Genomic DNA, 14008 nt, shown 5'->3' with positions numbered 1-14008 from the left:
GCAGGGGGACCCCAACGCATAATGTTCCCTAGTGTATGTATGTGTTTTCACTGTATTCTAAATGTCTTTTAACATAGCACTGGCTCTAGGACTGGTTAGTCAGACTCAGTTACCACGAGTATCCGTCTGAAAAAGTTGAGGGTACAGGATGATTTTGCAACAAGGCTTCTTTCTGCTCTTCTTTTTGTTCTTTCTGCACGTTATCCTTCTTCCTGCACTTATCTTCGTATTTGAGGACTTCTGTTGCTTCTTTCTGCACTTCTTTTGTTTCTTTCTGTGCATTTTTTCTTCTTTCTTCACATGTCCTATCTCTGTAGGCATAGTTAGAAATTAGCATTTAAAAAACCTTTGAAATTCACAGAAAAAACCATAGGTTTCAGGCACGTTATAGTTAGGAATTAGCATTTAAAAAACCTCAGAAATTCACTGAAAAAAACATAGGTTTCAGGGGTGTTATAGTTAGCTGGACTTTTCACTTGTACAAAATCATTGAAATTCCCCCGTTATAGTTAGTTCAGCGAACTATAACTCGCGCGCCCGCAATGCACTGCTGATGACGTCACATATTACATCACTCATGACATGGTCAGTGACATCACTCATGACATCACTGATGACATCTCAAATGACATCACTGATGACATCACTGATGACATCATCCTTGTGATAGAGTGGCAGACCTCCTCTCACCCTAATATAACCTTTGATACACACATTCAAAAATAGAGACTAACATTTTCAAAACAATGGACATACCAATACCAGTTACAACAACCTCTTCAGTAATTCTAAGATCCACATACACATCCACTCATTCACCAACAGTCCTATACAGTCACTCATACATGTACTCACTCATCATATGTACTCATACACCTATACATCCTGTTACACAATGCCACTCATCCATAGAGTTACTCACACACATAGTCACTCATGCTAATAAAGAATAAAACATACATTTACTTGCATATACAGTTATACACACACCACCACACTTACTTCTACGGAAACTTACACATACTTAGTCTTTTAAACAATCACTTATAGAAACACATACTTATTCATACAGGAACTCTTTCAATCTCTCACTCTCACATATACTCACATATATACACCAATAGTCACATATACTAGTTTAAAACATATGTAGTTACTCATAAAGACACTATTGAGACAGTCATTCACTCACTAACACACCCATACACACACTCATCCACCCATACAGTCCTGCACACATGCTGTGTTCAACACATACAAACAATGAGTCACTCATTCATGCACCTATGCACTACGTAATACCCCCCACCGAACCATGCAGACACTCAGACTGATACTCAAAAAAACAACTAATAACCTATATAGACACCCATGTAGCTACTCACCAACCCATGCAGCCACTTATACACAAAGTGAGAGACTGATACAGATATTTACATATTTAAACATTACTCACTAAGCCATGTATTCACTATGATACACTTAATCAGTCAGTTACACAATCAATTTTTGAAAAACAAATCATCCATTTAGACACTTATATACCCATTTATTCTTCCATCGACCTTGAGATATACATATATAAAACATATTTAATTTTCAGAAAAACACACATTCACTGGATGATGTCATCATTGATGTCATCAGTGATGTCATTTGAGATGTCATCAGTGATATCACTGACCATGTCATGAGTGATGTAATATGTGACGTCATCAGCAGTGCATTGCGGGCGCGTGAGTTATAGTTAGCTGAACTAACTATAACGTGGGAATTTCAATGATTTTGTACAAGTGAAAAGTCCAGCTAACTATAACACCCCTGAAACCTATGGTTTTTTCAGTGAATATATATATATATATATATATATAATATATATATATATATATACATTCAAAGGGAATATGCCGTAATTCGCAGTAAGTGGACCCAATAGCTCACGATTGGTTGGAGTCATTGCTCCGTGCTGTATGGATGAAGTCACCCTTCCAAAAGCCCCTCTTTGTGATATGTATACACACACACTCTCGCTCAAAATGGTCTCGGCGAATAAGGGTGTTTGTAGACCAGACCTAAGTACCTGTCCATCATGCATGTATTGATATTGCCTACTGGCCCATTCAGGCAGCCATCTATTACTATCTATACAAATGCGTGTTATAAGGATGATGGGCAGGAGGCCAAGTGTACACCTTTCGCTTTCTTTGTTCTAGATTTCCACTTCTCTAAAGAAAGGGCAAGTCAGTCCAACCGAGGTGTGCCAGAGGTGCCTCGCCTTCATTAAAACAGCCAAGTGTCTTAATGCCTACATCACAGTGACGGAAGAGACTGCTTTGAAGCAGGCGAAGGAGGCAGACAAGAGGTATAGGAGAGGTACATTTCCGTAGATTACTCTAGTTATCTTCCTCGTGAAATGTTGTTCTGCCCAAGTTTATATTTTAAGCTTATGTACTTTTTTGGAAAGGATCAACTACTTGTCTTGCTTACGAAAAGTATGAAGGTGTTGCCAAATGGTGAACAAAGAAATGTTCTCTGCCCACAAATCACCCTGTCAGGCAAGGTAAAACCAAATCTGAAAAGGGTTTTTGTTTGCACTTGAGTTAATATTTATATATATATAATATTATACTAATATTATATAAAACCATTTGTCTATTCTCCTTTGTGGAGTTGGGCTGTCTTTAAGTGCTTTTTCTTCCTTTATAGGTCAGCCTCTGGGACACTTAGACGGAGTTCCCATTGCAGTGAAAGACAACTTCAGCAGTGCTGGAATTGAGACAACATGCGCCTCAAAGATGCTGAAAGGTACAGCTGAGTTTATTTTGAAATGTATATATCCATAGCTGCCATTAACTTTTTATCACGACTTCCTTTCTGAATGTATATTTCCAGAGGTCTGCAGTGACGGTCTGTATCACAAAGTCCGAGTCAAATTTTTTTTGTTGCAAATTTACATCTAGGGAGTTACTTCTGTGTTTGAAATTGGTATTCAAACTTTTATGGGATTTGCAAGCAAATATCAGAAGTACTTAAGAAAGATTTACGCTTATGGAATTTCCACCTGGTGTAAAATTTCCATGCGTAAAGTATGCAGAAAACTATTTTTGCACATTTCCTCCATAAAAAAAACCTCTTCCCCTTAGCATGAGATGATGGGGGTCTTCACAACACGTAAAGTCTCTTAATCCTGCTGCATAATGCAGCATATTTTTGTGTGTGCTTCGCTTTGGTAAACTAGATGCAACGGCTACTTGAATACACCAAGCCTACAAGCTTGTCTAGCCTGCATGTGTTGATATTCCCGAACTTTCGCCTGAATTGTTAAATACTGAAAGGAGACCACACTTGTGGGTTTTCCCATGTTCATAAATGTACTCTATGAGAGAGAAGTTCCAAGCACGTGGTGGAATTTGCCTTCAGAATTTGTGAATTGGCCCCAACTGTAGCAGAAAGTCAAATTCCCTATGCTTAAATGATGATAGTATGAGTCTTGTAAAAATACAACTCTAGTTTGTGGCATTACATATTGTGTACGTTTGCAATAGAATAGGGAAATGCTTCTGGATTTTATAAGTAAATAAGAGTACATAGCAATTTTGTGATCTGAATGCTTTCATTAATGCACATCTGTAAATTAATTTGGGTAAATGGGTTACTGAGGCCTGAATAGCTTCATAGCCTAAGCAGGCTGAGTTGGGTGTGAAAAAACGTATGAGCATTAGGAACAGTTTGAGTTTATGTTTTTTTCCCCAATGCATGTCTCTAGTTATCTTTTTTTTTGCGTTTCCCATCCTTGAATCACATGAAAAATATTTGAACGGGGTTGCTAGCGTAAGGTTTCACTTCAGGGACATGTATTGTTGCTGTGGGTAAAAAAACCTGTGTTAAGAAAAATCCCAAATCCGCTGGACACCATTCCCAAGATCATTTGGTCCTAAGTGAGTTGGAGTCGGAAGGCTAGATGTTTAAGTCCAGAAATGTAAGAATGTTTTGGATTTCTAAGTGTGACCATCTGCAGTCTGTGAATTCCCCAGAAAAGAATAAATCTAGGAACGTTTTAGATTCAAGTCTTCTCATTTAGGTCTAGATTGTGAATGAGCCAATAGCCCTGACCTTCAAATAAAATTGTTGTGAAGTACACAAATTAAAACAGAATTTTTATTGCGGTTTTGGGAGTGGGTAGTTGTATGGACTCTTCTTTGGGACTGCGCCAATTGTGTGACACAGTGCAAAAGAAGGCACAATTTGAGAATTGGACTTTTGAGCTGTGACCTAAACCTCAAACCTGTTAAGTCACCCAATTCCTGTGCTTAAGTACATGGGAAAAGAAGACTGTTTTCCATTATTTTATTCCCTCAACATTGCCTCAGTTTGATTGAAGTTGCCCATCAGAAAAAATGGAGTCTCCACAAATGAAAGTGTTGTGCCCAGTTTTCATGTCAGTTGTCCGGTTCCTCTTCCATGGGGCATCCCAGTGAAGAATAGGTCAACTGTGTATAGCAAAGGCCTTGAACACATGTAGTTGTGCCTTTGATGTCCGATCATCCTTCACCAGTATCTCAGTTATCTAAGTTTATGCATTATTGTTCGCTTTTGAAATCACCAGCATAAAAAATCAATGAGCACTATTGCTCAATAAACTAGCATGAAAATATTTCCTTTTCAGGTTACATCCCCCCATACAATGCAACAGTGGTTCAGAAATTATTGGATCATGGAGCAGTGCTTGTGGGAAAAACAAACCTGGATGAGTTTGCGATGGGGTAAAGTAAAGGTTTTGTTCTTAAATGTGTTGCTGTTATCATTAACTTATTTTTAATATGGAAAATGTTATAAATAAATCCAAAGCTGAATAGTCTGCTTTAGTTTTGATGTTAATTGGTGTGGTCTGCCTCTCTTATGTTAGGTCAGGGAGTACAGACAGTATATTTGGACCAGTCCGAAACCCGTGGAGTTATTCAAGGCATTACAGGAAGAAATTGGTGCCCAGCCATGATCCAGAGACCGAAGACTCAAACTGGCTGGTAACAGGAGGAAGCTCGGGTGGAAGTGCTGCTGCAGTGTCTTCTGGCACATGCTATGCGTGAGAAATGTTTTTCTTGTCTGGGTTGGCATCCGCTACCAACTGGGTTTTTTGAGCTATGCTCAGTGATTTCTGCTTGATTTTAAAATGTTATAACATACATTGTCAAGTAGGGTGGTGTGATATGAGGCCTCAGTCAATGTAGTGCAGTACCAGGACTTTCTAGAAAAATGTTGGAAGTTCAGTCCTCTTTCCTTGGCATAACACTGACCATTCATAATGCTGGTAGAAATCTGACATTTATGAATGTGCCTCTTCCAGCTGAGACATTAAGTCTGTCATTCAGTGTTGTTGGATTTGCCAGAAAATGCTGGCAGAGCAGCCCTTTGATTTAGGGTTAGTCTCCCACTGTTTTGGTTGGTGTTGACACTTAAGAAGACTGCCACTTGTATGGTGGTTGGTCTTTCTCAGAACATCCTCCAAGTGCTGCATCAATATGAGGATGTGGGCAAGAAGATAACCTTTTTGGGGCCCTCTCCCAGTAATTAACAATGTTTGTGGCAAGTCCACCATGCTTCACAGGTGTGGTGGAACTGATGTCTCAGAGATTTTGCCCAGAGGTGACTCTTGCCATAGCAGCAGATGCCTATGCTGGGGTTGGAGGGATGTGGGAGTGCCCCATGGCACACGGTGACATGTATCTCAAAATGCGGCAGCTGGCCCTAAGTAATTTGATGACTGGAAACCTCTCCAAAATATCTTCAAACAGGAGGGTAAGACTTTTCTTAAAGCTGTAAAACGGATATAACTGTACAGTTATTCTTTCTTACATTTTAAGTTGTTGCTACCTTGAAAGGTAATTCGCTGTAATTTTCAGTAGGTGTTCTTTATAGGTGGCAGTTTGAAGGATGGATATATCATAGACACTGTGCTCTAATGCTATTACCTTGCGATTTATAAGATTGTACTTGAACATAAATGTAATAGAAAGCCCATATATTCTAGTCATTTTAGAATGCTTTTATGCTTACCACCTGGTCTGCCCTTTACAGCCCCAATAACATCCTTACCACTATGGCAGTCCCCACGAAAGTATAACATACCGCAAGATTCAGCATTATTTTTAGTTTGCTATCTATTTCATTCGAAAATTAAATTCAGCGTAGTATACCCTGTTAACTCAGTTGAGCATTGGTACAGAATTGAAAAATACGAAATTGGTCTGGTTCATCCTAGTAAATAGAATATATTCCATGATTCAAACTGCAGAATTTGCTATAGACAGAAACTGTGAGTCCTATTCGGCCTTGTATGCAACACACTTGCTCCTTACTGTTCGCTTACACATAAGATCTGATTGTGACCAACTTGGCCTAGACTAAAACTTTCAAATAATAATTTGGTATGTAGATGTGTAATTTAATGTAGATGTGTAGATGTAATTTAGGTTTGGTTGACGCAGATCATATTCCCTCTGGTGATCAGTGTTTCACTTCTTGCAGATGGTGGTAAATCTGCTAGATTTAGAGTTCTCTGCCACTGCGGCATAGCAAAGTTAATCTGACGTATAAAACTGCAGTTTCTCACTTTGCAATGCAGCTTCACAACAAGCCTATGCTTACTTCAACTCTCCAGCTGAATAGGCAGTGAACAACACTGGAAAACAACATGGCAGTGCACAACACTGGAAAACAACATGGCGGTGCATTTAAAATATGTATCAATGTGCAATAACACTAAGGCTCTAGGAGTGCCTTAACCGTGTGTATAAAAACAATAATTCACACGTTTTACTACAAACAGCTGAGTATACGTAAATTGGCTCCCTCAGCCTCCCCTTTGCACCATAAGGTGAAATGAACAATTCAGTAGCATAGACCCTATTCACCTTGGTGTTAAATTCTTCATTGCTACATTTTTTATCAATATTAGTATCATCAATCCTATCAAGTGAACAAGCAAGAGCAATGCCTTTATTTTTGTAAACTTGTTGGATGATACATAAGCTTAGTTTATTCAAAATATAGAAATTTGGCCTAACCAGGCTTATTGCTAATCCTGTTTCTTAAATGACCATATAGTGTCTTCTAAATTGTTCTAAATATTTATGTTATGAAAAGATGGAGTAAAGGTGATTTCAGTTGAGGAAGACTGCTTGTTGTGAGCCTTGTATCAGTTGGGGCAGATACAGAACCATCATATTACAGACTCCAAAGCGTTCTACATTGATGCATGTTAGGCAGTTTATGTTTGGATTGCAGAGGAGTAACCCAGTCTAGATTAAATGGTGGGTGACGCATACAAAAATGTGTGCACAAGTATAGTCCAGTACTAAGATTAAAAGGTCAAGAATTGTGCAGTATTTTGGGTACTGCCTACCTGCACACCCCGTTGTGCATGAGGGCGAGGTATACTCCTGGTCTAAATGGTAAATAGAAATGTGGCAATAGCTGTATAACCAGAATTCCTTATTCCTTATTATTAAATGGGCCCAAACAGTCACTTGATGTGTAGATGTGTTCACTTCTTTATTCATGTGATTACTAGGTCTGGGCAGTGAACTCCACTCCGTATGTGGAGTTTTTCACACTCTGCGCTCCACAGAGTTCGCAGAGTTGCGAGAAACTCCACAGAGCAGAGTTTTTTCCCTGCTCGTGCTCAGCAACAATAAGTTGGGGACCGTGAGCGAGGAAAATCCAATGCTAGACTGCTTCCCGGTGAGATTTATCAACGCGGGTGGTCGTGGATGGTTGCTACCCCTCTCATAGAGAAACCTTCTGTTCGCATTGAGGAAGCTGCCGCTCGAGTAGAACTGCTACTCGAGCGGCTGAAAGAAGCTGCGCCCTCTTGCGCTCTTCGTGATGCTGTTCATGCTCATTTTACAGCGTGGGACAAACACCCGGCAGTAAAAATCAGCACGAATGGCACAAGGTAACGCACTCCGCCACTCGCGGAACTCCGCATAGCTTGGTGGAGTTTTTTTCCCCACTTTTTTTTCACTCTGCGAAGTCTGCCCAGGCCTGGTGAATATCTGATTGTGCTATAGTCTGGGCTTGGCAAACCTCTGTCCTTTCAATCAGATTTTTTTTATTTGTCCCAGAATGTGCTGGAATAACCAGCCAACCTCTCAGTCGTTGCTTGGGCTGTATTTTTCTCAATAAATGAGAGATGAAGATTGTGGTGTCATCTGGGTTCGTCTCATAAAAAGGAACTCTGGTACGGGAACTTGATTGTGAGCTATGAGTTTTTCATACGTATCCCATACTGGCAAAATGCAAACTTAGAAAATGTCCTTGTTTTCTAGTTTTGCTGATGGCGCTATATACTCCTAAGCCGGGGGGAAAAATACAAGTTAGAGTGGACTCAGTTAGCTGAGGGAGGTGAAAAGGTAAATTGGGCTTAATTGTTCTGAAACTAAATGTATGTTGGTACATGCCAACTAAGTGCCGGAATGTTTAACTGGTGAGAGCAGCCTAGAGTCTTTGTAAGTTTCTAGATTACCTGTCCAGTCTGTTTTGATGCTAAGATTAGTTTCCAATACTCCTGCCAGCTGAAATACTTGCTCCGTTAGACTGACCTTATCGGGTTTAGGTTAATGTCTAAAGCACATTCGGCTACTGCATTAATGTATTGGCTGGCCTACTTGACAATCACTGCACTATGCAGCCCTCGCTTCTCTTTTTTTTAGCCCCAGAATCCTCATTCTAAGGTCTGTCATGCAAAGGTTAGAGCTGAATCGTCTGCTGGTAGTTTTAGTTCAGAAACCTTTGTCAACACCTAAAGAATTACTGCCCCAAAATGTCTGTGACCCAGTTTGCAATAAAAAAATTGGTGTCCTCTCCTTCAGTTATGGTTGAGCGGCCGAAAACCCTGATGTGGTTTAGCCTGATATAATTTCTATGGAATTATTTTAAGTCTATCAGAATATGACGATCATCCCATATGCCATATTTTGTGTGCCCTAGGCTAAGATGTACTTGTAATATGGTAGATGGAACACCTGTCAACTTTTTGACAGAGTATCCCTCTCTCAAACTCTAAATAAGACTCTGTGCTCTTTCAGTCGGTGTCTTTCTTTCCTTCATGATTACAGTTATCATTTTGTCTATCTTTAGCATCTTTAAATGGGCCATATGTAAACAAAAATATGGATTGTGATATCCTAATTGAGATTCTTACTGAATCGCAGTTAGGCAATCACAATTCCTAATGTATGAAAATGTTCTAGTCTGAAATATCGATTACTAGTGAGTCGCATACCGACCTACCTCATGAATACTAACATCCCTTCTAATATGCTCCCAGAGTGCCCACTCTTCCTCCTTACTCAGCCTCTGCTTCAGTTTATTTGTCACCTTGTTCCCTTTAGAATCGAAGTGACTCCTGTATGTCTGGCTTCATTTTTTACTTAATACATTACATGGGCCTTCTTCATAAATGGGGCCTTCCTTCTTTGGTTCTGATCGACCCGAATGGGGCATATGCAGATCCCTCAGTCAGGGTACCGCAGCTGTACTTCAGTGATGCCTACTCTCTACTTCGGCTTATCCGCTGCCTACCATGCTGATTTTCGCCCGCTGGCTATACTTCTAGCAGTGGGACAAGAAGACGTGTAACACTTGAGACCCTCACAGAGACCCTCCCACACTTTTGGAGGTCCTCTTTCGATCCTGTCCAAATAAACTTCTTTAGTTTTTATTGACAAAAAAATTGACTTTTAGTGGATCCTCGTTGTATGCATTTGCCAGAGTATCTCAGACACAGGTGCCCTCTGCATCTGCCCGTAGATATACTGTCACTGCTGTACGAAATACTGGAGTTTGGACCTCAAGCGACAATCTTTGCTGGTGGCTGGTCACACCCCCATAAGTCTGTGTTTTTGTAGTGATAATAGTGTGTTACAACGAGAGGGACCATCCGATACGACAATAACGGGAAAAAACAAGATTTGGAACCTTTGGTCATTCCCTTGTGGGATGCCTGTCCATTTAACGTGCATTTGACAGGCACACATATAGGAATGTTTTCAAACTGCATTGAAACATTCTGTTGCAAGGAATATCCTACTCTACTGATAATGGTGCAATATAACAGCAATGTGCCAAACATTGTTTTTAATATCACATGTTTATTCAAGGCTGTAGAAACCCTGATGTTTTTAAGAAGTTTTAAATTAGATTTTGTCCCTGGATGATGCAGAATTCTATACTTATAGATGGTCTGATGAATCCTCTTTAAGATTGGTAAGTGGGTACTGGGATACAATCTCTCATAATAACCAGCTTACCTCTTCAAACACTATTTTTCAAGCTCATATGGGAAAATAATACAGTGTAGACCAGTAACTGAGCAGCATTTAAATGCAAAATGAATTGGAATTATAAATCTTCTTTAGAGCACGGAAGTGGTCCTTTCGTGAATCTAATACCCTTACCCAGATGGGGTTTGTTTGTTCTTCTATTTGCCTATATATAAATGGAGCTGAGGCCTACAAGAGTCTATTGTTATTGCGTACACCTAGCTGACATCTGAGCATTTCAAATAAATCAGTAAGTAGTCCTGTGGAAAGTCAGTGTTACATCTGCTCTTTCAGCTCAATGAAATGTTCCTTTCGAAGTATTAACATATTTTCACATTTCTTTTAATGTTTAGATATATGCTTATTTTCCAGGCTTTTAATTACCTTTTTTGGAGGATCTCCTGTCGCAGCAGCAAGGGAAGCTTCTGAACCTGTCAACACTCTGCCTTCATGCGTGGAGATTGAGCGGCGACAGTTGACAGCTTTCAACCTTTTGCCTGAAATCTGCAATGTTATCTCGGCATCCAGGTGTCCCTACACCAAGACAGTATACACCTGCCACTGGGGCAAGTTTGTAGCATGGTGTACAGAAAAGCACGTTGACCCCCTTTCTACTCCCCTTTCTCAGGGCCTCCTTTTTATTATTTCTCTTGCCTGGCAGGGCTCTGCTTTGAGTCACCTTAAAAGTTTATCTTTCTGCCATCTCAGCCTTTCTGTGGTTGCCAGATCAGCCATTCTTCTTCAAATCCTCTATTGTAAATAGATTTTTGAAAGGTCTTCAACATATGTTTCCACCTTCACCCTTCATCATGCCTCAGTGGGACACCAATCTAGTACTCCCATTTCTGATGTGCATGTGCACTCCTTTTGAGCCGCTACACAGCTGTCCTTACCATCCAGATGGCCTTTCTAGCGGCCATAACATGTGCCTGGAGGGTCGGTGAGCTCCAAGCTTTGTCATATAAGTCTCCGTCTCTCAACTTCTTCCCAGACAAGCTGGTTCTTTGCTCTAAAGCTTCCTTTCTGCAAAAATTGTCACTCCCTTTCATGTAGCCAGTCCATCACTCTGCCTACTTTTTATGCCCTGCCGCATCCCACTAAGGAAGAGGAGCGACTCCACCGACTTGACCCAAATAGAGTGCTGTCGTTCTACCTTGGCCTGGATGGACGACCAACTCTTCATGGGGTATGCCAGAGCCAAGAAAGGAAAGTCTGTTCAGAAACGGACCATCTCCCAATGGATCGTCCTCTGCATTAAAATCTGCTACGCACTGGCCTGGAGTTTTTGTGATTATCAGTTCTAGCCAGGATAAGCCTCTGGTCCACTCTGGATCTGTGGAATTGCTATAAATGAGTACCTGGGTATACTCAGCTAACGGAACAGAAGGCTTGAATTCCAGTGTACTCAGGCAGAATGTAGCCTTCTGGCCCATAGTCAGCACGGAATTTTAATTCATATTACAAACCTATTTACTTGATGCTGAAAGCGTTAAAAAAGGAAGAGTCAGATTTCAGTCATTTATTCAGGATGGTATAAATCCAAAATATGGATTCAGTTTTGATAGAAAACCGATTGGATCAATTCTGGCACTGATTGGTGACCACCACTTTCAGCTGCAATAAACTAAGCTGGTGGCCAATTGATACTCAAGCATGTTCAGCAGTGATGAGCCCTGTGGTGGTGTTTTAGGTGCATGAATGCATGGATCTTTTTTAAGCCTTTTTGCCCATTATTGTCCCTGGAGGCCATCTGAAGCTTCAGCGTCGTTCGATAGTTAGCTTATGCTTAAGATGGTGGGAGGTGCACATTGGGAGGTGGGGAGAGATTTGCCCACAAGGATCAGATTTCTTGTTAGGTGAGTAAGTGCATTTGCACTTCCTCAAAAGATTTTGCACGTATATTTTTGCTCACATGAAAAAGGCTTTCATTCAAGATTTCTGGTGGTACGCCTGGAAACATTCGATTGTCGTAGAGTCCAGATATACTAATGCAAATATTTGTGATTCATGAAAGTCATAAATCTGGTCTAGGGACTGTGATCTTTTTGTATATATGTAACTTGGGGGGTCTGGACAATTAGAAATTAATGTCCTCGTGCAAATCTATGGGAGGTTATTAAACACTGTTAGTTGAGTTAATATCACTACATGCACGGGTATCAAGAGCAAAGGACACTTAAAACATTTTTGGAATGATTTCCTTAAATTACATGTTGACCATGAATCGAAGATTTTATTATTATTGTAAAGATGGTGATAGTCCTTCAGCGTGTGTAATTTGAAGTATCAGTGCCCCCCTGCCTGACATTTATGCCTCATGGACCCCCGCACAATTTTGTGTTATATTGTAAACCATCACTGCAGTGCACCAGTGAGTAGTAATGCACACCAGCATGTGTCATTTTACCCCGTGGGTGAAGCGCATGTTAATGCGTGACGCCCCACCCCGTGGGTGAAGCGCATGTTAATGCGTGACGCCCCAAAAATGCGTGAACTGCATCAGGTTGTGTACTGAACACACTGCAGTGTATATATAGGCTTTGCAAATTGTTTGATGAAAGGAACATTTGTGTTTCAAAAACAAAGAAAACAATTCACTTGTTGATGTTACACTGTAACATCATCAAGCTTTGTGGAAGCTGCCTTCCAACTGTGTCTCAAAAAGATCAGACTTCAGCCGAACATTTGCTACATTGTCACGCGGTTTTGGACGAGTAACTTTCCTAGGCCTATAAAAGTATCCAGAGAAACACATTTTTAACCAAGGACTCTGTTGTTACTGGAAGACTCGATGAAAATGTGCTTGCAAGATGTCTTTTTTTGTTCACTTTCTCAGTATGCCACATTGGTTTGAATCTTTAATGATGGAGAAGCCCAGTAACCTTTCTCAATTTCTCTAATTCTCCCCAACGTTTGACCCTCCTGTATTAATGTTATTATGTTATTAATAAATGGTTAGTGATTCCTGTATTTCACCTGCAGGGCTCTGGGATCAGATACCGGAGGCTCCACCAGGAATCCAGCTGCTCACTGTGGAGTGGTTGGATTGAAACCTACCTACGGACTACTCTCCCGCCATGGCCTTATTCCATTGGTGAACTCCATGGACGTGCCAGGCATTTTAACCAGGAGCGTGGATGATGCAGCCATTGTATTGAGTATGCCTTTATCACTGATTTCTCCTATTGTGCTAGGAAAATACATGTACAATTTTAGTTTTGGTTTTCTGTTGGTTACGGGTGACTATTTTTTTATCTTTTAGGTGTGCTTGCGGGCCATGATCCGAAGGATTCAACGACTGTGCAAGACCAATTTCAGTCATTCGAACTACCCGAGGAAATAGATGTCAGCAAACTTTGTATTGGAATACCCAGGGTAACATCTACACGTTTGACTTTACCAAAAATATGAATTTCATTTTTTTAGTATTATATATTAGCCCACATTAGGTTCCAAGGTACGAGTACCGATATGTAGGCATTCGGCTTGATTTTTAACATTGCAAAGCATAAATCATCAACTTTTTCCTGAAAGGAACATTCAATCATCAAACCTCCTATAACGTCACTGAAGCGCCAGAAGCTAGTTTATGTATCACTTAACATACGTTCATTGGGACATATATTAAGTTCGGGTTACCGTTTAGGAAATGAACATGACCTAACTTGAGTTGTACATGGCAGTTT

At 40.4% G+C, this 14008-nt stretch overlaps 1 protein-coding gene across 3 annotated transcripts in view; it reads left to right on the top strand.

The window, feature by feature from the left end:
- Nucleotides 1–14008, top strand: part of QRSL1 (glutaminyl-tRNA amidotransferase subunit QRSL1) — a 108461-nt gene that overhangs the window by 42646 nt on the left and 51807 nt on the right. Inside the window, exons 2-7 of one of the 3 annotated variants that reach the window (XM_085611227.1) lie at nt 2214–2373; nt 2707–2805; nt 4667–4763; nt 4907–5083; nt 13305–13480; nt 13585–13697. In XM_085611227.1, coding sequence (XP_085467353.1) covers nt 2214–2373; nt 2707–2805; nt 4667–4763; nt 4907–5083; nt 13305–13480; nt 13585–13697 — 822 coding nt within the window. The remainder of the gene's footprint in view (nt 1–2213; nt 2374–2706; nt 2806–4666; nt 4764–4906; nt 5084–13304; nt 13481–13584; nt 13698–14008) is intronic. The other 2 variants (XM_085611228.1, XM_085611229.1) reach the window with 2 other exon arrangements.

This window comes from Triturus cristatus, chromosome 6 (assembly GCF_964204655.1).
Source record: "Triturus cristatus chromosome 6, aTriCri1.1, whole genome shotgun sequence".
NCBI classification, from domain to species: domain Eukaryota; kingdom Metazoa; phylum Chordata; class Amphibia; order Caudata; family Salamandridae; genus Triturus; species Triturus cristatus.
Note: the sequence above shows the minus strand (reverse complement) of the source record. Positions and strands in the feature narration are given on the sequence as shown.